Source organism: Arabidopsis lyrata, assembly GCF_000004255.2.
Source record: "Arabidopsis lyrata subsp. lyrata unplaced genomic scaffold ARALYscaffold_3, whole genome shotgun sequence".
NCBI lineage: Eukaryota > Viridiplantae > Streptophyta > Magnoliopsida > Brassicales > Brassicaceae > Arabidopsis > Arabidopsis lyrata.
The window spans coordinates 6,320,861-6,341,894 of NW_003302553.1; the positions used below are offsets into that span (position 1 = coordinate 6,320,861).

Here is a 21,034-nt window from a genome sequence, read left to right on the forward strand (position 1 = left end):
ACTTGGTAATCTAGTAACATGCAATTTGGCTACCCCTAACATTAGTCGGAAAACATTCCAAATTCGGAACAGACAGTGTGGTGGTTTTCGGGAGAAATTTACTCTGAAACACTTTGATACATTTTTATTAGGGCAGACCAGATCAACCAATAGGTTTATCAAAAAAAAACTTTAAAATCTACAACTAATCAAATCAAAGCATGTCTAACTTAATAATATAAGTCAACACACGAAGCTCTTAAGGCCAAAAGTGGTCTTAATCATGGGCCTTTTTTGTTTTGCTATTTCTTATACAATTTTTCTACCAAAAATTATCGCCAAACAACTTAGAAACGCTATATTACATAAGTAAATGAGGGACCTCTTAGGGCATATGCAAGGGTGCATCTTTGAAGTTTGATCTTAAGGGAGAAAAAATATTAAAATATTGTAAGAGCTTTAATTAAAATCTTTTGTAAAGTAAGTGATTATTAGTAGAACATGTTTAGATCATAGAAATTGATTTGAAATTGAAATAATGTAAGATCATTAGTTTACAATTTTAAAAACTTTAAGAAATAACTTTTAAATTGCAAACTTAAAAAACTTATACTAAAATAGATTTGAAAATAAAAAGAAACACAAAATATAATATCAAATTTTTATGAAACAAAAAAGAACATTAAAGATATAAATAAAAAAAACAAACAAACAAACATATTATTTAATTAAACCCTAGCATAGATTTCGGATCGAAGGAGAAATGAAATGTTTTTTTCCTTTGCAAAAATTCGTAGCCAATGATGAAATGATGAAGCGCCACGTCACGCTAAAACTGGGCCAAGAACAATTCTACAACAAGAACAGATCTAACACTATTCACAATATTTTCTATTTTTAAAAGGTTAAAAACACCTAAGTGTTCTCCCTTTAAATATGGCCTTATATTGAGTTCGTTTAAGCTCTCGGGCTCTTAGCCATTTTAACATCACTACATCTTTTTATCAAAGTAGTGTAGTTAAGACTGGGCAAACAGTTAAATATGTCCAAAATTTTGGTTGTTCGGATTGTTCGATTTTTGGGTAGAATTTTGAATTGCAATAAATTATAGTTTGGACATTCGGTTTGTTCGGTTTGGGTAAAAGAATTCCAAATTGAAAACCTAAGTTTATTTTAGACCCCCAACTTTGGCTCATTTTATCAATTTTGGTACATTTGCAAAGTTTGGTTCAATTCAAAAGTTCGGTTTAGACCAAAAGTTACAAGAATTTTTAAAAAAATCTAAAATTTGTGTATTTTTTTTTAAAAAAAATATTGGTAAACCATAAGAACCGTTTTGTAAGTCCATCAAAATCATCAAATATCCTTCCAAATCTCCCCAAATACGAAATCTAGAAAGTCTTCCAAAATTTGGAATCTCCAATACACCCCATCTTTTAAGGATTCAATAAATTTGTTTGCAAAACGACATGAAAATCATCGTACAGAAACATTCAAGATATATGATGAATTATTTGGTTATTGTCACGTCAGTTATAAAGATAAAAGATAAGATTTCACAATACACGTCAACCCTAGCAAAAACATTCAAGATATATGATGAATTATTTGGTTATTGCCACGTCAGCTATAAAGATAAAAGATAAGATTTCACAATACACGTCAGCCCTAGCAAAAACATATGTAGGGTTTGACGTGTACCTATAAATAAGGAAGATTAAAGCAGAAAGAGTAAAAAAACTCCCCTAGAGACTCACGCCGCTTCGAAGAGTCCAACATTTCAAGAGATCTCTAAGATTCGGCAACCCAAACACCGGTAGAACTTAAGCAACACAAAATATTTTTTCTTATCAATTTGTAAAATTGTCTCGATCTAAAACAGTTTACCCATACACCATCAAACCCCAATTCTTTTCTTTCAACGTCATAACCTGCAGCGCCGACATATCCTCCGACCAAAATCTACCATTATAAATGTAAAATTTGCATAAAAGAAATTTCTCTTTGTTAGTTAATTAATTTTTAAATCATACTGACATTTCACCCAAAAAAAATGTTTTCAATTGATATTCAACTAGATGACCTTTCAATTTATTCATTTTCAGTGTTTTTTTTTTTGGTCAGCAAACTCATTGAGCTTTTTCTCAACTCTTTAAGGTTTGAAAGGAAGTAAAGTTGAACTCTCGTGCACAGGTAAATTTCTTGACTTGAGCTAGTGTGGATGGATCCGACCATATTTATTCTTTTTTTTGGGACGAAAGGAACCGACCATTTTTATTCGTTTTCATTTTTTTATAAGGAAATGAGTGAATTTTGTTACCCTATAGACTAAAATGCACACTATTAATATTTTAATTCTTTAAAGGGCCAAAGCACAACTATTTGGAGCGTTAAAACAACCATAGTAGCAAAATGGGTGATTGGTCTAACTTACCGAAGGAGCTCCTTGGCTTAATCGCTGTCCGATTGTTTTCCATTGTCGAATTCAACCGTTTCCGTAGCATCTGCAAATCTTGGCGCTCATCTGCTTCCCGCGCCAACAAGAACCTTTTCTTAAGCTGCCCTCTCATCTACTTCATGCCCCTCGAAGTCCATGTCACCTTCCAAGGAAATATTATTCCGGCCCTCAAGTATGGCCCGTTCCTCTCGCGAGCCGCCTTCTTTCGCGTCACTCTCTCCTCCTCTCCGGACCAAGGGTGGTTGATCAAATCAGACACCGATCTCAACTCCGGGAAATTCCATCTCCTCAACTCTCTCTCGCGCCTCGCACTACGACATTCGTGCAAGCGCATTGATCTGTCAGAATTCATAGTCTCCGAGATTCAAGAAGCTTATGCGGTTTTAGAGGGCCACATGAGAAAAACAGCTCGCGCGGTTTTAGAGGGCCACATGAGAAAAACAGCTCGCGGATTCAAAAGAGTGTTTCTTTTCAAAGTCCCAGGAGGAGATCATCGTGTGCTAGTGATCGGCATCGACGGGTTGATCAGGTACTGGAAAGAAGAAAGATGGATGAGAGTCAAAGGACAAGTAGCTCAATTCTCTGACATTGTACTTGAAAAAGGTCTTACTTACGCCTTGGATACAAAAGGGATTGTTTGGTGGATTAGTTCCTCTTACGACATCTCCAGGTTCGGACCTTCACTATATGGAAACATCACTAACGGATCTTGCGGAGAAAAAAGGTATGTAAGATGTCGTGGAGTGCTTTACATTGTAGATCGTCTCATTGACGAGAATCTCCTAAAGAGAAAAGCTGATTCCTTGGCTGATGATGCCAATGCTCATTTCTTGGATGCTGATCCCGGTCATTACTTTTTCCGAGTGCTACACGACGATGTTGGGAATGTAAACTGTGAGTTATTTGAACGTGAGTGTCCCAAAACGATAGGTTTCAAGGTTTACGAGATGGATTATGAATTGGTGAAATGGGTAGAAGTCAAGTCCTTGGGAGATAATGCGTTTCTGATGGCTACCGATACTTGTTTCTCGGTTTTGGCTCGTGAGTTCTATGGATGCCTGCCAAATTCTATTTACTTCACCGACAAGGAAAACGAGATTAAGGTGTTCAAGCTAGATGATGGTAGTATCACAACAATGTCGGAATCTGAGCAGAGTTGTTTCCAAATGTTTGTTCCTAGCTTTCTCTAAATCTTGTTTAGATCAAAGCTAAATTTTTATGTATTAAGAGTACCGATCATCTGAATAAAAACTTTACCTTTCATCTTCATTTTTGGTATAGACAAAGTGTATTGAACAGAAGATGCAACTTGTTTAATGAAATATCTTCATATTCGGTACCATCACAAACCATTGATAGCACTGCTTCAGAAGAATGGCGAGCAAAGTGCTTCTGCCTTAGCTTCACATAAGGATATCCGAGGAACGACAAGAAATGAGCTGGCTTTGAGAACGACGTTATCTCATACCATACCTCACCATTTCCATCAAGCTCTATCGAAAACTGTTCTTCACCAGCTAGTAAATGACCCTGAAGAGTGCCGCTTCCGTAACCGAAATCCGCAGGGCCTTTTCTTGATTTCCGGCTTTCATCAACATAAACCACTTGTAGAGGAAGCATCACCCATGGAAGAACTTCTTTCACACAAATGCAAAACTTCTTACCGGTTTCAACAGGAGTTGCAGGATCAACAAATGCCCAATCCATTCCAAAATGCCTGCAATTTTTCAGATAGAAATCAATAAGAACAGAACCGATTGGTGTTCTTGAGATGAATAAAGAGCAACACATACTTCCAATTTTGTAGAGTTTTTTTGCCCTTCTCATAACTCTCTTTACCTGAACCGACTAAGACAAGAGCATAATTGATCAAGAATCCATCTTTATCAACCTCTGAATCTTCTTTAATTTTAGCTATAGACCTAGACGAAACTCCTCTGTACTTGTTGTCATAATTGAAGGTTCCTGTTCTGGAATATAAAAATTTCTGTTCTATTTTAAACTTGACTTGAGTATTCATGGCTTGATCCAGTTCTTGAACTGAAACTCGACGTTTCTTAGAGTGGACTTTGCTCCTTCTAGAAGTGATTATCATAAATTGCATCATCATGAGAAATCTTAAGACAAATTAAGATGGAAGAACAAACTCCAAATCAACGCAAATTTTTTTAAGAAAGGGCTTAGAAACATGAAAAAATCCGAAATCAACAGCAAAGTGAATAAGTGACTATAGTAATCGCTTGACAATTGACTGGCAGTCGACAACGCAAGAAACAAAATTGAACAAGTGACAAGAAACATGAAATAGACGACATCCTTATTTATTAGCTCCTAATAGAAGAAACGTAACGAAGATCATGAGTGACTAACAAAACTTGGGAGATAAGAAGAAGAGCACACAAGTGGGGGACAATAAAATTGTGGAGTATATCCCAAATGGCCAGGTTTCCCGTCATAGACATTGGGAGCTTCTCCCAGACTCACGGATTTGAAGTAGCCGTCGTCTCCAATGATAAAAGCTGTGTGGTACCGAGCGGTCTCAGTGTCTCGATACCCGTCTACATCGAAAACCACAGCGACTTTCTCTTGCTCGTCAATGAAGAAGCTCCCAGAGTTATGGTCAAACCGAACAGCAACAAAACCAGTGAGTTGTGGTCTCATATCCACTTTCAAAAACTTGCTCCACGACACAGCATTGGGCTCAATGTTGGTAGTAACCCAAATCTCCAATAGTTCTATTGAATCCTCACCCTGCTGATATAGCACAGCAAGCTGTTCTTCTCTAACACATGAGAGGGTCACAGTATCTTCTATAATAGAGTGAAACGGAAGAGGCAGACGGGGTCCAAATTTCTCCGTTGTAAAATCAAAGCAGAGTAAGAAGTCTTTAACCTGTTGGAGGTCTATCGTAACATCTTCCCCTCCACCAGATCCGATTCCCACTGGAGCAAAAAGGTCAGCCCCTAACTTCTCATGAGCGAAAAAATAAGTATTTCCCTTCAAAGACACACCACGTTGATAGAATTCTACCTCCCAGTCGGGTCTGATGTCAAGAACCCTCCATGAATTAGAACTAAAGTCATAGATTTCGAACCCGAAAAGGTGTTCTAAATGGATGCATTCATCCACAAACCTCAAGATTTTGTGGTTACGGTTAATGTTGTATCCGAGAGCATACTTATCTAATCTGTGGAAACTTGTTCTGGGTCCGATCCACCTTGTTTGCCCCAAATAAGGGTTCCACACCACGAGCCTTGAGTTGTCCTTGGCGACGCATAATAATAAGCCGGCGCAGTGAAAAACAGTTGATATCTCCACTTGATTAAGTAAATCTACCTGCTTTATATATAGATCAACCAAGTCTTCTTCCTTGCGGAGATGGAATCTGAGTGAACAAACCTTAGAATCCATCGTCATGACTCATGAACCCCAAAAACTGCTGCCTTGCTGCTGCTGCTTTACCCAAAATCCAATCTTTGGATAAAGCGTCCCATAGTTTGCTAGTGGATCACACTGCCGACAGGGATGTTATCGGAACCTTGGCTAGTATCTTCTCCCCTACCAAATCCGGTGGAAGATCGCATATCCTCTTAGTCATTCTTCCAACTTTAGACAGACGTCACAACTAGGGCTTTCTCTCTAATACATATCTATATATAAACAGAAACCAAAAATTGAAAAATTTATAGACAATTGTATTATATTTCTATAAATGGAGAAAATAAATTAACAACGTAGACGAAAAGTATCAGCTTTACCATGAAACCCAATCGTACGCTTAACAGAAGTAATCAAGCTTGAGGTCACCAGTAATCTCCACAGGAACAACAACCATCTTCAAAACTGTGAAACCGAACAGCATCTCTCACAACGTACGCTATCTTCGTGATTTTAGACAGCCCCTTGATGAACTCATGACAATCTACGCATACCCTCAAGTTCTTGAACACTCTTATTGTCTTTCCTTTCTGGTTTAACCCGCCTGTTGCCAATGCCAGACCAATTGCTAGCTTTTCGCTGTGAGCTCTAAGGTTCTCCTCCTTTGACTCATCGTCTATATCATGCAGCTCATGTTTCAGGCCGTAAACATATCCCAATTCTTCTCTCAGTCTCCTTTCAACTTCTTTCAAAGTTTCTTGGATTACAAGTGTCAGAGGATGTGAATCCTCTCCACTACGGAAGAAATGTACCTCTCTCTCAATCTCGACCCAGCTCATACCAGCTTCTTTCTGCAACCCTTTTATACTCCCAAGCTCTCGTGCGTTCCCTTGTTCGTTCCAATAACCGGCTTGCCCATATAGGTTGGACATCATCACGTAATTTGCAGGATTCTTTCCATCTATCCTCAAAAGAATCTTACCCACTTCTTTCCCTAATTCGATGTCCCCATGTACTCGACAGAGGCTAAGAAGTGTTTGCCATATTCCGACATTTGGTTTAATCGGCATTGTGTCAACCAGATGTTTAGCTTCCTTCAAACGACCAGCTCGTCCTAGTAGATCAACTACACATGCATAGTGTTCTACCCTAGGTTTGATACCCTGTGTCTCTAGTAACTTTGAAAAAAGTTCTTCACCTTCTTTGATCATACCAGAATGGCTACAAGCAGAAAGTACAGCTAAATAGCATACCTCATCAGGCTCAATGTTATGCCTCAACATTTTGTTAAAAATACTAACAGCTTTTTTGCCAAGCCCGTGCTTCCCGTAGCCAGTGATCATTACAGTCCAGGAGATCACATCTTTCAACTGCATTTCGGCGAAGCATTTCTCAGCCTCATCAACTAATCCACACTTGAGATACATGTCCACCAGTGAATTCGAAACAGATGTTTCTAACCCAGATGGAAGTTTCACAACGAGTGCTTGCATTTGCTTCCCTTGCTGCAAGAGGGCAAAATCAGCAAAGACTCCAATGATGCTAGAAAGAACAAAACTGTCAATCTGAGAGCTTAGCTCCTGTAGTCGCTTAAACAAACCCATCGCCTCCACGAAGTCACCCTCTTGAGCATATCCAAGAATCAATGAACTCCATGAGATCATTGTCTTTTCCTTGATTTGATCAAAAGCTTTCCGAGCACTAAAGAGATTTCCACACTTGACATACAAATCCACAAGAGAACCGGTGATGGTTGCGGAACTTGGACAATGGAACCCACTCCTAACTAGAAAACCATGAATCTGTTTTCCTGCATAAATCATACCAGTGCTACTGCAAGCCTTCAACAAGCTAGTCAAAGTGAACTCGTCTGGCCTTTCCTTTATCTTTGCCTCTTGCATCATCCCAAACGTAGCCAAAGCTCTACTACCATAACCCGCATGTACATATCCAGCTATCATCGCGTTCCAGCTTATCAGACTCCTACCCACCATCCAACGAAACACTTTCTCAGCTTCATTGATTCTTCCACATTTTGAATACATGTCAACCAAAGAATTACCCACCTCAACCATCATTTCAAAACCAATCTTCAAACAAAACCCATGAATCTGCAACCCCTTCTCAAGCGCATTAAGCAAACCACAAGCTTTTAGATTCGTCGAGAAAGTAAACTCGTTTGGGTAAATACCCTGACGCCCCATTTCAGTGAAAAGAGATAAGGACCCGTTAAGGTCACCATTAAGTACATGACCGCTCATTAGAGCCGTCCATGAAACAACATTTCTCTCAGGCATACTGTCGAACACCTTATAAGCTATCAACTGTTCTCTGCATTTACAGTACATATCGATAAGATAGTTGCTCGTAATCAAATTCAAACCCGATCCAGACTTGAGAAGAAAACAATGAACTTGACCTCCTTGACCAGAAAGCCCCTTCCTTGTGCAAACTCGCAAGATACTAACAAGGTTTTGTCGCTGATTCGTAATCATCGGTGTAATCTTGGTCCAAATGAAACACGAGTCTAAAATTCGAGTTTGTGAATATTATAAACTCAAGCACATAGCAATTTCTGTGATGAAAGAATCCGAGTTCGTAAATATTACAAACTCGAGCACATGAGAGTCTTCCTCAGTCGGCGAGTGAAGAAGGTGCTGACAAAATGAACAAAGACACAAAGTTGCTGTTTGACTTTCTGATGAACCAGCACACAGGCGATTACAGCCGAGATTGGGCCAATTCATGGGCCTCTTATTTATTCTCGAGTTTCTCAGATTTTACAAACCTTATTAATCAGAGATTCTACAAAACTTTATTGGGCCGAGATTGGGCCAAAGTTGTTACAGAGATAAAATGTCGTCTTGGAAAGCTATTTATTACATACATAACATAGCTCTCGAGTCCGAAACATGTGATCCTACAAAACCTTCTCACCAGATCACACATTTAGGACTAACCACATTGTCTTCTTAGAGCTATCATCTTAATACTCAAAAGACTTGACTAAGTAACAAATTTATTTATGGATCATGGAACTTTATTGGGTTTGTCAATTTTTCCTTGAGAGCTTTACTTAATCCTGTTCTTGAACAGAAACTCGACGTTTCGCGTATTGGATTTGCTCCTTCGAGCTGTGATCTTGAGAACTGCACCTTCTGAGAGCATCCGTTGCACCACCCTCGTGATGTTCTTTGTGTCATCAATACCCAGATGGTGACTTCCCATCAGTTTTATTCCACACTGCCTCATCATTGACACCATTCCTCTGGCCTGTCATGTCATCTAACATTGGTGAGTTTATTATAACAACAAACAATAGGATGATGATGCATAGTGATATATCCAATTTACCTCACGGCCATAGAAATTTAAGTAGATGTCTTTGAGATTGATCCACTCCGTAAAATATGGCGGAAGATTGATGTTTGAAACTACGCATTGCTCAGGAATCTTTGTCTTTATATCCCAGTTTCCACTGATAACATTAACTTAATCAGTATGCAAAAGATGGCAGGAGCTCTAAAGAAACTTTTAGGAAACTGTGTATGTGCATAAGAAGCAGTGAAGCACATCTCTTATCATTGATTCATACCATGTTATAAAAGCTGCATCGTTCAGAGCCCCATCTGTATCTTTAGTCCACAAGTCATGCTCAGCTAACCAAGCTTCAAATTCCTCAACAACTTGCTTAAATGGAATAGCTGTGTCATGCCATACACTGCAATTCGAATTTTGAAGACGATCGCAGAAACTAAAGCAAACAAAAAGAGGTGTACGAAGAAGTTTGTGGACTCTAACCCAATTCTTAGCATTATCATAACTTATGGTAGCAAAATTTAATCAACTATACCATTTGGTAACATAAGCATAAAGGATCAAGTTAATGCAACTAGAAAGGAAACATAACAAGCATTGTTGCCATATCTATATCTACACCCGGAAGTAAGAAAGAAGTAGCATACCGATCAACACCGACTTCCCCATACTTGCCTTCAATGTATTTGTTAATTGCTTGCTCGCTCATTTTGGTGGGTCTTACAAACCTTATGAAGTACAAAGAACAAATAATCAACCACATTGTCAAATTGAGCAATAAAAACTTTAAAGAACATATACTAAACCGAATTGTGAAATTTAGCTATGAGCAATAAAATTCCTAAAGAACATCAATATATTAGCTGTTCTTATGTCTAACTGTGCACTTACATTTCCTACAAAAACTTAACCAATCAAACACTCGAGACCCTTTTGATTTTAATACAAGTTGTGCCATTAAAGATAGGAAGCTGTTATAACCTGTGGAACAAGTCTACGACTTCCATGGTTTTGGCATCTACGATTAAAACAGGAAACTCAAGAATCTCAACTTTTCCTTCCAAGTCAATAACCAAGAAAAAGTTGAATTCTTGTGACTTCTTTCTCCCAAGATCAGTAGCAGCCACTGGAAGTTCCTTGGAACAATCATGGTTGAAAATTTCCAAATGGGCAGGATCATCCATCTGATAACACCAACGTAAACTATATTACCCCACGATTCACGATTATCTTTGTAAAGAATAACTATAACGATCAAGACACAGACGATAAACTCCTCGCTAGGAAAACAAGTTTCAATCTCGTTGAGACATTCCATCGAACAAGTCGCAGACATTGCATAGTTGATACTAATTCCGCATCAAAAGCGCTTGTTTAGAAACAACCGCACGGAGCAGGAACCAACCAAAAATCAAGCAGCAAATGGAATTTAAATCCGCTGTAGCAAAATTTAACAAGAAATACGATTAGCAAAGTGTTTACCTTTGTGCATTTCCCGTGAGTGTAATACAAACACATCGGTCTCCACCTTGCATTTTCACTTGCTCCCATTAACGAAAAAGTAGACGGAGAAGAAGAAGAAGAAGAAGAAATGTCAGAGGGAGAAGGAGATGAAGATACAGAATGCGTAGAGCTGCACATGATTCGTTTGGTATGAGCTAAAGCGAACGTGGCGGGATAAGAGAACCGAGTATCACGGAAAGGACTGATTCTGGACAATGAAACCCTAAATGCAGAGAATGCGGACGCCATTTTCGTCAAATAGCATGAAGATTGAAGATGAAGATGATTGAGGGACTGGGAAGCTAAAGCCTTGTTTGTTTAGAAGTAAAATTTACCAATCCAAATCGAACCAAAATTGAATTTAAAAACCAAACTTATTTATATCCACACAAACTCTAACCAAAGCCAAACCATACCATGAAAAATTAATAAACCGATTAGACCAGATAATGGACAAATCGAAAATTCCGAAACTACGATAAATGAAATTAGCTTTGACTAGCCTCAGGGAATGAACATAAACTTGGCCAAAACGAGCAGTTGAATTCAGAATCGAAAAAGAGATATTGACTATTTACATCCAAAAGTGGAAACAATTGGTATCAGACTTCACGTTTGATAAACATAACGAATGGACTAAGAAGAGCAAAAGTTAAGCAACATATGGCTTCAACTTGTTTCGTTGCAGCGCCAAAAACCCTGTCTAAGATATGTTTGATCTCTAATCTTCGTCGAGATCTTCTGTGAAGTCTTCAATCACTTCAGCCCTATTAGATTGTTTGTTCAACGAGCGCATCTCCTCGATTTCAAACTTCAACATTGCATCACAAATCACTTTGCTGTTCTGCAGTTTACCTCGGCATCCTGGGGATTTGAAGTGGTCATAGGAATGACAGATCAGCATGAAGGAACAAGAGAATGGTGTCTATAAGACGTTTTGAGCAAAAACTATTATACCTGCTACAGGACAATTCCCATTTGGATTGTTGACTATGTAATGCAGGATTACAGCTTTTTCATAGACGTGCCTGCAATCCATACTGCAACCAGAAAAAGGATCAGAGAAACACGGTATCAGTTCACTGCACAATTGTATATCATTCATGTAATTAGCCAGCACAAAATTTGATTAGTTCTACTACTACACGAAAGATGAAATAATATTCAAGCTTTATGGTCACGTATACAAGTCAGTATCGACTAAATATGGCTTTAAGGATCATTCTACTTAGACATCAAGCATGGGAGAGGACAAGCAAATCACCCGAACAAAACAAGACATCCAAGTTAAGGGGAAAAAACAATAAACATCCATTGTACCTGCGAACTGGATCTGCTAGTTCAGTGACAGGCTTCCCGCTCAAGGGACACGTCATGTTTAGTAGAGGGCACTGAGTACTGGTCATGACAATGTCCTCTTCATCGTCACCAGGCATTGGTTCACCTGCATGATGAACGTTCTGCAGCAAAACATTGACAAGAACTTAAAAAGGAAATCAGACTATGGACCTATTAGATTCAAGCTAAGACCTAAAGTTAAAAACATACCCAAACTGCTTCCCTGAACTGGCGCATCAAATGCTCATTTTGCGGCACAGAAGGTGTAGCCTTGAGTTTTGTGAATTCATCATCAAGCAACTTTTTAAAGTCCGTTAACTGCAGTCATTAGAGTAAAATCAGTCTGCTAAACCTAAAAGTAAGTAACCGAATAAGCAATTAGATAATACATAAAAGAGGGAAAGTGAGTGCCTGTTCCCCGGGTTGGTACCCATTTGCCACGGATTGAATTGCTGACGAACGGTGATTACAATCACTATACAAATCCAATAGCTCAGCCACAGAATTTTCAAGATCCTTAACCTGTGAAACCCAAAAATATCAAAATGAACAGCATGTATAGAGAGCATTTAAAAAAAAAAAAAAAACAAAGACAGACATCAAGGAAAGAGTGTTGGCTGGAGCAGACAATACCATATCAGAAAGAAAGAAAGAGATACGTGATAACAAGTTGTACAGCAATACAATTAGCCAAGAAATCAATCACATTAGAAAGACTCAAAAGGAGATGAAACTAAAAAAATTACAGACAAACGAAAAGGTTGAATCCAAAATATTAACCAACCTTGTCAGTTTGATTTTCTTTCTCCAATTGAACAGCAATGTTCTTCATCATTGCCACAGCTTTTCGGATATCCTGCAAAGATAAGTAAATAGATAGGAGACAGAGCCAATTCAAACGAAAGCAAAAGATAAAGCAGATTCTAGGCTATTATTTTGCCCTTGTTCACTTCTAACTAATCAAACCCACCATCAGCCTAAGCTCCTTACTCTCAACATCTCGGAGGGAAAATTTCAGGAATCTCAGAAACCTATACTTACATCAAAAAGGGGAAGAAGAAAAAAGTGAATTTGGTTTGAACGAAAATACTCACAGCAAGCGTGGAACTGTTATCGGACACAAGAACCAACGAAGCGTTCTGAATCCTTCCGGCAACTCCGTCAGACGAGGACGCCGACGCCATATTTATCGGTCCTTCGCTCCAATTTTCCCTTCCGAGGTTTTGTTTTGGAGGGAGAATTAGAAGACGGAAAGAGTGAAATCCCTGAGATATTACCAAGGAGGTCTTCCGCTAACTTAATTCGATTAAAAAGTCGTGCCGGCCAAACGGCGTCGTTTCCCTGCAACCTGTGTAAAGCTATAAAAGGCCGCAGCCCAATTCACTTCACAACATAATAGACTGTGTGCCGTCTTATGCTACTATAAACGACACGTAGTTAAAACGAGGAGAAGACCAAAGATGGCATGCAGTTTAAGGATATAGATCTTTGGAAACCGCCGTCGTCTTCGCTCCAATCCTCCTCCTGCTCCGGGACTCGGAGTCGCTGAAGCCGAAACTTCTTCATCCACCATTTGAATTTTCTACTGAGCTTCTTTTTGTTTGAGAACATGAGTGATCAAGAAGGAGACTGGAATTTCTATCTCAGAATCCTAAGCAATAGCGCGCGGGATTCCACGGATCCTGCTTCTGATCCATCTATACTACAATCAGTACGCATCTTATATCCATATATAGAGAATTAGCTCGAGAATGGTATTTATGAACAAGAGATTCATTGCTTGGGATTTTGTTTGAATGGTCTATGGATTAGGTGAAGAAGCTACATGGGTTCTGTAAATTGGAGAAATCAGATGATCTTGTGGCTAGAATTTATCCACAAATCAATAAGGTCTTCCATCGTTCGGTTGCTTCACTGTCTCAGTCTGAGTCAGGGACGTCCAAAGGCCTTCTCTTGCTAGTATGTTACTCTCCCTGAGAATTTTCAACTTTTTTTTTTTTTTTTTTTTACGGTTTTGGGTTCTAGTGTATGGTGCATTCAAGCATTTTTTTGTTTATGTATTAGGCCATTCTACAGTTTTTTCTTGATTTTGGGGATATGGTTCTGCACGATGCTGACCCAAGTTTGAGGACATTCTTCCGCTCATGTCTTAGCCGGTATGGACTTGCTTTATGTTTTAACTGGGTCTTATTGTGGCTCTCTGCTCTGACATGTGTGCTACTATGCGTTTATGTAGAGAAAATCTGCTGATCTTATCATCCTTTTATATCTAGTGAGTTCTCAGATTCTGCTGTTGCAGAGGCAACTTGTGAATTCCTTGTTGCGAACCAGAGAAAGCTCTTAGCATCTTTCCCAAACTTACTCCCTCAGGTATAAACTAGCCATATAAATCCTAAAACTTGCGTTTAGGTTTTAGTCTCAAGAATATTACTCTCTTAATTAGCAAACACCTCTGTTTCTTTGGTTATTACTGTGTGCAGCAACATAGGTAACAGAACTGTATCTTGCTGTCCCTATAGCTTTATGCGATCTAGCTGTTCCTTTTGCTTTCATCTAATACAAGAAATTGTATCTGCAGTTTTTCCCGTTGTTGCTTAAGCTCATTGCCTGGAATTGGGAGAAGTAAGCTGAAAATATTAATAAGTGATTTGCTCAACCACCTCGAGGGAAAAAAAATTCATGCTTCTTATTTCAGGTTGGAGAAGTCATTTCTGAAGATATTTCCAGGACTGATATCTCCTGGGTCATTTCTTCCTCTGTTTCCATCCATTGTAGATTTGCCAAGTGAGTCAGCTTGTCTGAAAAATGCTACTCGACTTCGTATATTTGTTTGTACTCTAATTTATAGACCACTTGGGTGACTCCAACTGTACTAAGATGTATTTTATAAGCTGCTGGTTTGGGAACTTCCATTGTTTTGAACTTGTGTAGTATTTCTCCATTGATGCTTGGACTGTATTCTCTCAGCCTGATTGATTTTACGAGTGTACTGTGTACTAATTATGTATCTTCTTGTTAATGTTTTTTCTAGTGTTGGTTGTGGCATTAGAAAAGGTGGAAAGGAGCTCGGGGTCTGGGTCAAGGGTTGGAGGTAGCATTGCTTCAATTCAGAAGAGTGCAGCTCCGGAGGTCTTATATTTTATAAAAACATAAACCTGTTTCACAGTTCTTAGATAGTCAATGAATGACAAGGATCCCTGTGAATGCAGATGCTTCTTGCCCTTATGGATGAAGCATATACTGGTTCAACCATCGGGGATGGAGGGGATGACTCTGAATCTGAAGATAACAATACAATAGATGTAGCTGATCCTCTGTTTCTGGAGCTTCTGAAGGACGAAAATGATGGTCTAGCTGTATGCCTTCTTCCTTTGGATTTGCTTTAATTCCAAAATCCCAACTGAAACAGTTCTATACAAATATTGTCTATTAGTAAAAAAGTTGGGGATATGTGAAAGTTGGTAGTTTTTTCAAATTATCTGATATATTTGACAAACTGAAAGCATTGTCATATTTGTGCTGCAGGAAAGACACCGCGCTTCTCCTACATTGAATGCAGCGCTACAGGCTGCTGCACGTGGTCCTCAGTCTGAGAGGATGAAGCAGACTCTTAAGATTGCTCCTCGACTTCTTGATGTCTACTTTAGTGTTACATTGCGAGATGCAAATGACTGTAAGATAATTTACAGTCTTCCTAGTTTTATTTTAGTTGCTAAAGGAGAATAAATCAGTTACCAACTTAGTTAGGCCTTTGACCACTATTGAATCCGTTCATGCTTTTTTTCTTTCTTTTTATGCTTTATCTTTTGCAGCTCTGATATGTGCATTAATCCCTCTACTCATGACAAGAAACTCTACAATGTTTCCGGATAAGAATTTTTCTCATGAGGTATCACGCTTCCTCTGTATTGATTATATGATACTTCCCTTAGAAAATCATTGGAACATGCTAATTGACAATGTTTATTGATTTCTCTCCTCTGGATCCGAGTGGAGCGTCCATTAATATATCTTCTATTCTTCAGAAATGCCAATGCCATTTTGACCTTGTAGTGTATAAACTGCATTACTGCCATATTGGACCTTATCTTACAGAGAGATTCTTTGTGTATACAGATCCGTAAGAGGCTACTAGAATTCGTACTAGCTGCATTTCAGAGGTCCCCAAATTTCATTGCCCTGCTGAAAGTAATGTCTTCCTATTTTATTTTTATTTTATGTGCTAGTAATAGCTTTAATACATGGATAAGAAGATGGCACAGTGCATTATTAAATATACCACTCAAAATCACCCTACCTTCATGGGTTACATAACATAGTCTTATGATTATGGCATATTTTCTCAAGGAGTAATTTGCTAAAATGCGTTCCCAACTTCTTACATAATGCAGAAGCCTATAATTGACCGGCTTGGCGAAGCTTACGATGATGTTGCAAAGGTCAGTTTCTAATATTTCTGACGGATGCTTTGTAAGATAATCTCCTCTAAGCATTTTCTTCCGTAGAGAGAGTTAGCCTTACAGCTATGTTGGGCAATTGGAGAGTATGGTGGCGGGGGAGAATCGCACAAAGAAGCTGCTCGCGAGCTTTTTGAAAGTTTAGAGTTGCTTCTATATGAGAATCTCTCATCAAGGTATTACAAACTTTTGTGATGTATCATCAATCTGCTTTCTTAGACAGAACATAAATGGTAATTACACTGTTTCCCCTATTTGCTTCCAACAACAACAAAAAGCCGCCTAGGTTTGAGGCAAGAGTCTGGGAATGGTTCCAGAAGAACAACACAGTCAAGACTTTTGTGTTTTGTAGTGACAGCTATCGCAAAGCTCGCAACATATCACCGGGAATTGTTACCAAGAGCCCGTGTCGCCTTGGGAAAGGTACACAGAGACATATCAAATCCACTAACGCACTTTTCAATGATCCCTAAACTTACAAATCTGAGTTCCACAATTATGTACATGTGTAGGTAGTACGGTCTTGGATATCTGATGCAAGGGTTTGGAGACGAGCACATGATTACTTAGGACTAATGAACGAACCAGGAATCTGTTGGTCTGTGTTAGGACCATCACGGGTTTCAGAAAAAAAGTTTCCAGGCACAGTTAACTGGAGCGAGGGCGGACAAAAAATGGTTGCACACATTCCATTTCACATCCTTAGTGAACAAGGAGGTAAAGAGGCTCTTCTCATCACTCTCTTAAAACTTGATTCAACAAGATGATAATGTGGTTGGAATTCTTATAGATCTAAAGTTGTGTCATTTTTTGCAGGTCCTCCGTTCCATGACTTTGCTTTCTCCGATATCATCCCCAAAAACTGATCAAACAAGTCTCTTAAATTGTTTTTTGTTGTGAATAGTGAAACCCAGAAGGTGTTTGTTGTGTGTATACTACATCTGCAACCTTTTTTTGGCAGCAGATGTAATTTTGTAACCTCTTGAGTTTTGACTCTGTTTGATTCAAATTTTGCCAAATTCTACATCAGATCCAGTTTCAGTTCTCGACCCAATTGTGACGAATTTTCTCTCGCCGTATTTTTTGATCCTCTTTTCTAACAAACTCCGAAAGGGAAAATGCCAAAAACAAAACTGAGGGTGGGTCCGGAGGCTTAGCCGTAGACTCGAAAAACGACACCGTAGGGTTCAGGGCGGAGGTCGGCGGAGATGATTCTCTCCTCCACCACACTACTCTCACTCATACATACGTCACTCGACTTCTGTCGCCACTTGTGTATTAATCTCTTGGTACGCGAGTTTTTTTTATCTCTCTCTCTCTTCTCTGTAATTCTGATGCTTTTAAAACAACAATCCACAATTATTGATCCATCCTCAGCATCATTTATGACTTTCTATTTAAATCTTCTTCTTTTTTCTCACCAAAATCAGTAGCTGACATTGATCTGTTATTATTGTTTCAATAAACTTTCTGCTTAAATAAACGTGGTGTTTTCTCAAAAACAAAAATGAAACTCCTGAGATATTTCTTTAGTCTACTTAAAAACATAACGTGTAGGTTTTAACAAAAAAAATAAAACCACATGACGGGTCGGAAGTCGGAACATAAATTAACGAAATGGTTAATTTTTTTCATCAAAAGTTTTGAATAGAAAAATAAGAATAAAAGTAGAGTTATATGTGAGACCGTAGCATAGGGTGAAATATACAGCAGGAGAGAGGGAAAAAATATGAAAGATGCATGCAAAAAATAAAATAAAAAGGATGGGAATATGATTTGATGTAAAGCCTGTGACGACTCTCTCTTTTTAATAGTATTTTTCAACGCGACGTTACCTTATTGCAGATACGACGCGTCTATATCCTATCCGTCCATTTTTTTTCTTCTGATGCTGATGGATGGACGTGATTTCTTCTTATGATTTGATGCATCCATGCATCTCTCATTTGGTTTTTTTTATTTCTCTAATAAGTTTTGTCTTCAATGTATTTAACGCGTTTAGAATTTTCGTTAAAAGTAGCTTGTAAACAGACAAAATCCAAGTAGTATCAATAATCTAAAGTTTTTAATAAAGTTTTCTTCTTTTTCTTTTGGCTGACGTAGAATCCCCTGAATTCACAGTCACGCACGCATTGCATGCTCAAAAGAAAAATTGTCCAATAATATCCTATAGATCCTAAACACATTTTAGCAAAATTATTATAATCCTCCTATATACACACATATATATTCGTTTTGTGTGGTGTATTGTACACATCAACATCAACTCTGTCTGTCACTAGCTACTGTCAAATATCACATCAGTTGCTTGTAGAACAGGAGAAACACAGATCATTAAAATAAAGGACCTTTTTTTATTTCCTCTTTTTTTCTCTTGCTTTATCTTTCAACATTTGGAAACTCTAGGGTTTTGTTATTTTTAGAGCTTTCTTCTTGTGCCGACAATGGATGTTGATGTGTTTAACGGTTGGGGGAGGCCAAGGTATGAAGATGAATCCCTAATGCCACCTGGGTTTAGATTTCATCCAACTGATGAAGAGCTGATCACTTACTATCTCCTCAAGAAAGTTCTTGACTCCAATTTCTCTTGTGCCGCCATTTCTCAAGTTGATCTCAACAAGTCTGAGCCTTGGGAGCTTCCTGGTAAGCCCACTAAACTCGAGTCAACCTACCTTCTGTTTCACCTGATGCATTCAAAAACTTTATCACAAAACTTGATGATAAATCCTATCTCTATATTTTTTTCTTAAATCGTCATAAAGTCCAAAGTTTAAGACTTTCCCCTGTTTTTATTTGCCATAACCAAATTATAGGACTTTACTTCTGCTATATAATGTGCTAGATGTAACATGATATAGGCTTAGTGAAGACGTTGTTATAACTCTTCAAACTCTTGTTCAACTTTATGTTGACCCTGTACATGAGTGACCAGTCCTTGTTCGGTTCTGAAACAGAGTCTTTACTTTGAAGACATTGTTATAACTCGATGCTAAAGTTGTAACTTTCACTTATACCATTTGAGCAGAGAAAGCGAAAATGGGGGAGAAAGAATGGTACTTTTTCACACTAAGAGATCGAAAATACCCAACTGGACTAAGAACGAACAGAGCAACAGAAGCTGGTTACTGGAAAGCCACAGGTAAAGACAGAGAGATCAAAAGCTCAAAGACAAAATCACTTCTCGGGATGAAGAAAACTCTTGTCTTTTACAAAGGCAGAGCTCCTAAAGGAGAGAAGAGTTGTTGGGTCATGCATGAGTATCGCCTTGACGGCAAATTCTCTTACCATTACATTTCTTCTTCCGCTAAGGTAAACTTTATATCTCTCTATATCAATTCACTTTTCTCATACATATTATAATCAAAATGTTTTCTTTTACACTAGGATGAATGGGTTCTCTGTAAAGTTTGTCTGAAAAGCGGCGTAGTTAGCAGAGAGACAAACTTGATCTCTTCTTCTTCTTCTTCTTCTTCTGCCGTCGCCGGAGAGTACTCCTCTGCCGGATCTGTAATTGCTCCGATCATCAATACCTTTGCCACGGAGCACGTGTCCTGTTTCTCCAATAACTCTGCTGCTCATACCGATGCGAGCTTCCATACATACCTTCCCGCTCCACCACCGTCACTCCCGCCACGTCAGCCTCGTCACGTCGGCGATGACGTGGTGTTTGGTCAGTTTCTGGATTTGGGATCATCGGGACAGGTTAATTTCGATGCAGCAGCAGCGTTCTTTCCGAATCTACCTTCTCTGCCTCCAACGGTTCTTCCTCCTCCTCCGTCATTTGCAATGTTCGGTGGAGGCTCCGCCGTGAGTGTCTGGCCGTTTGCTCTCTGATCGTCATGCGGCCATAAACTATCTCTACTAGCTTTTAATATTTTAATCTACGAAAAAAAACTTGGATTGCTTAAAATTAATTAGTGGCTTTTGTATTAGTCTCGAATCATTTCCTCGTAGCATTTTGCTGATGTACGTGTTTGCAGTAACGTCTTTGTGCATGTTTTCAAACATGACATCTATGCGGATTTCCTAAAGTCATATTTTTGTGTGTGAAAGTATCCTAAAATGTTGAATATAGATTTTAGGAGTTGAACTAAAAACTTTGGGTTAGAGGAAATAAAATAAAAAAATTAATTTTTTAAAAAGATTATCTACATATATAACATATTGTTTTGTTTAATTTAAATATTCATATAAATAATATATATATATATATATATTAGTATAGTGTACACCTAGTATATTTTAGGTTTTAATTTTTAAAATATAAAAACGAAAACATATAGTTAATTTCATTAATCAACAACATATAGTGGATTTGAATATGAATTTATTTTGTTGTTTGCATTTTATTATAATATTTTGCATTTTAGGGATTGACCCGTGGTACACCGCGGTTCGTTTTTTTATAACTAAAAATTTTAATTTGTAAGTTGTATTTGTTTTGTTAATATTATTTGTTTTGTTCAATGTTTACGATTGTATAAATGTATTTTGATTGTTAGTTCTAAGATTTTATCCGTAGTATACCGTCCCGTATTAATAATCTAACCAAACGTTTTCCACCATATAACCTTGTTCCGTGAAATAAAACATTATTTTGTCA

The 21,034-nt window shown here is 38.2% G+C and overlaps 7 protein-coding genes and 1 pseudogene across 8 annotated transcripts; 3 read left to right on the forward strand and 5 right to left on the reverse strand.

Moving 5' to 3' along the window:
* Window positions 1-1,498: 1,498 nt before the first annotated feature.
* Window positions 1,499-3,706, forward strand: LOC110229785 (F-box protein At2g17690-like). 2 transcript variants are annotated; one of them, XM_021030642.1, is made up of 3 exons: window positions 1,499-1,955; window positions 2,104-2,172; window positions 2,345-3,706. In XM_021030642.1, exon 3 carries the CDS (start codon window positions 2,392-2,394, stop codon window positions 3,625-3,627), a length of 1,236 nt encoding a protein of 411 aa, XP_020886301.1. In that variant the 5' UTR covers window positions 1,499-1,955; window positions 2,104-2,172; window positions 2,345-2,391; the 3' UTR covers window positions 3,628-3,706. The 2 variants fall into 2 exon arrangements, with proteins under 2 accessions (XP_020886301.1, XP_020886302.1); XM_021030643.1 differs by having other exon boundaries at window positions 2,137-2,172.
* On the reverse strand, window positions 3,676-4,561 carry LOC9321137 (UPF0548 protein At2g17695). Its single transcript, XM_021030645.1, has 2 exons — window positions 4,231-4,561; window positions 3,676-4,154 (listed from the first exon to the last, which is right to left on the reverse strand). The coding sequence occupies exons 1-2, from the start codon at window positions 4,545-4,547 to the stop codon at window positions 3,704-3,706; spliced, it is 768 nt and encodes a 255-aa protein (XP_020886304.1). The 5' UTR covers window positions 4,548-4,561; the 3' UTR covers window positions 3,676-3,703.
* A 23-nt stretch (window positions 4,562-4,584) lies between these two features.
* On the reverse strand, window positions 4,585-6,054 carry LOC110229784 (annotated as a pseudogene).
* On the reverse strand, window positions 5,991-8,538 carry LOC110229783 (putative pentatricopeptide repeat-containing protein At3g15130). The gene is made up of 2 exons (XM_021030640.1): window positions 6,196-8,538; window positions 5,991-6,087 (listed from the first exon to the last, which is right to left on the reverse strand). Exon 1 carries the CDS (start codon window positions 8,308-8,310, stop codon window positions 6,241-6,243), a length of 2,070 nt encoding a protein of 689 aa, XP_020886299.1. The 5' UTR covers window positions 8,311-8,538; the 3' UTR covers window positions 5,991-6,087; window positions 6,196-6,240.
* Window positions 8,539-8,607: 69 nt separating this feature from the next.
* LOC9321138 (uncharacterized exonuclease domain-containing protein At3g15140) lies at window positions 8,608-11,028 on the reverse strand. Its single transcript, XM_021030644.1, has 6 exons — window positions 10,616-11,028; window positions 10,115-10,317; window positions 9,781-9,861; window positions 9,411-9,536; window positions 9,170-9,293; window positions 8,608-9,088 (listed from the first exon to the last, which is right to left on the reverse strand). Exons 1-6 carry the CDS (start codon window positions 10,883-10,885, stop codon window positions 8,888-8,890), a joined length of 1,005 nt encoding a protein of 334 aa, XP_020886303.1. The 5' UTR covers window positions 10,886-11,028; the 3' UTR covers window positions 8,608-8,887.
* Window positions 11,029-11,159: 131 nt separating this feature from the next.
* Window positions 11,160-13,250, reverse strand: LOC9321139 (E3 SUMO-protein ligase MMS21). Its single transcript, XM_002885027.2, has 7 exons — window positions 13,069-13,250; window positions 12,759-12,830; window positions 12,386-12,496; window positions 12,185-12,292; window positions 11,957-12,096; window positions 11,594-11,676; window positions 11,160-11,500 (listed from the first exon to the last, which is right to left on the reverse strand). Exons 1-7 carry the CDS (start codon window positions 13,156-13,158, stop codon window positions 11,358-11,360), a joined length of 747 nt encoding a protein of 248 aa, XP_002885073.1. The 5' UTR covers window positions 13,159-13,250; the 3' UTR covers window positions 11,160-11,357.
* Window positions 13,251-13,351: 101 nt separating this feature from the next.
* On the forward strand, window positions 13,352-17,485 carry LOC9321140 (AP-5 complex subunit zeta-1). Its single transcript, XM_002882869.2, has 16 exons — window positions 13,352-13,685; window positions 13,787-13,933; window positions 14,039-14,130; window positions 14,248-14,344; window positions 14,553-14,596; window positions 14,670-14,758; window positions 15,006-15,103; window positions 15,184-15,330; window positions 15,500-15,647; window positions 15,787-15,863; window positions 16,091-16,162; window positions 16,366-16,413; window positions 16,480-16,607; window positions 16,710-16,854; window positions 16,944-17,148; window positions 17,248-17,485. The coding sequence occupies exons 1-16, from the start codon at window positions 13,584-13,586 to the stop codon at window positions 17,295-17,297; spliced, it is 1,689 nt and encodes a 562-aa protein (XP_002882915.1). The 5' UTR covers window positions 13,352-13,583; the 3' UTR covers window positions 17,298-17,485.
* Window positions 17,486-18,627: 1,142 nt separating this feature from the next.
* Window positions 18,628-20,436, forward strand: LOC9318982 (protein CUP-SHAPED COTYLEDON 1). Its single transcript, XM_002882870.2, has 3 exons — window positions 18,628-19,074; window positions 19,457-19,740; window positions 19,816-20,436. Exons 1-3 carry the CDS (start codon window positions 18,876-18,878, stop codon window positions 20,263-20,265), a joined length of 933 nt encoding a protein of 310 aa, XP_002882916.1. The 5' UTR covers window positions 18,628-18,875; the 3' UTR covers window positions 20,266-20,436.
* Window positions 20,437-21,034: the final 598 nt, after the last annotated feature.

Coding starts and splice junctions, on each gene's coding strand:
- LOC9321140 (XM_002882869.2), top strand. CDS start 13,584: ATGAGTGATCAAGAAGGAGACTGGAATTTCTATCTCAGAATCCTAAGC. Junction 13,934..14,038: donor CCAAAGGCCTTCTCTTGCTA/GTATGTTACTCT, acceptor TTTATGTATTAG/GCCATTCTACAGTTTTTTCT. Junction 16,163..16,365: donor ATTTCATTGCCCTGCTGAAA/GTAATGTCTTCC, acceptor TACATAATGCAG/AAGCCTATAATTGACCGGCT.
- LOC9321137 (XM_021030645.1), bottom strand. CDS start 4,547: ATGATGATGCAATTTATGATAATCACTTCTAGAAGGAGCAAAGTCCAC. Junction 4,155..4,230: donor AAAACTCTACAAAATTGGAA/GTATGTGTTGCT, acceptor GAAAAATTGCAG/GCATTTTGGAATGGATTGGG.
- LOC9321138 (XM_021030644.1), bottom strand. CDS start 10,885: ATGGCGTCCGCATTCTCTGCATTTAGGGTTTCATTGTCCAGAATCAGT. Junction 10,318..10,615: donor CTCACGGGAAATGCACAAAG/GTAAACACTTTG, acceptor TGGTGTTATCAG/ATGGATGATCCTGCCCATTT. Junction 9,089..9,169: donor TAAATTTCTATGGCCGTGAG/GTAAATTGGATA, acceptor ATGACATGACAG/GCCAGAGGAATGGTGTCAAT.
- LOC9318982 (XM_002882870.2), top strand. CDS start 18,876: ATGGATGTTGATGTGTTTAACGGTTGGGGGAGGCCAAGGTATGAAGAT. Junction 19,075..19,456: donor TGAGCCTTGGGAGCTTCCTG/GTAAGCCCACTA, acceptor CCATTTGAGCAG/AGAAAGCGAAAATGGGGGAG. Junction 19,741..19,815: donor ACATTTCTTCTTCCGCTAAG/GTAAACTTTATA, acceptor CTTTTACACTAG/GATGAATGGGTTCTCTGTAA.
- LOC9321139 (XM_002885027.2), bottom strand. CDS start 13,158: ATGGCGTCGGCGTCCTCGTCTGACGGAGTTGCCGGAAGGATTCAGAAC. Junction 12,831..13,068: donor ATAACAGTTCCACGCTTGCT/GTGAGTATTTTC, acceptor TTATCTTTGCAG/GATATCCGAAAAGCTGTGGC. Junction 11,501..11,593: donor TGGGAATTGTCCTGTAGCAG/GTATAATAGTTT, acceptor TCAAATCCCCAG/GATGCCGAGGTAAACTGCAG.
- LOC110229783 (XM_021030640.1), bottom strand. CDS start 8,310: ATGATTACGAATCAGCGACAAAACCTTGTTAGTATCTTGCGAGTTTGC.
- LOC110229785 (XM_021030642.1), top strand. CDS start 2,392: ATGGGTGATTGGTCTAACTTACCGAAGGAGCTCCTTGGCTTAATCGCT.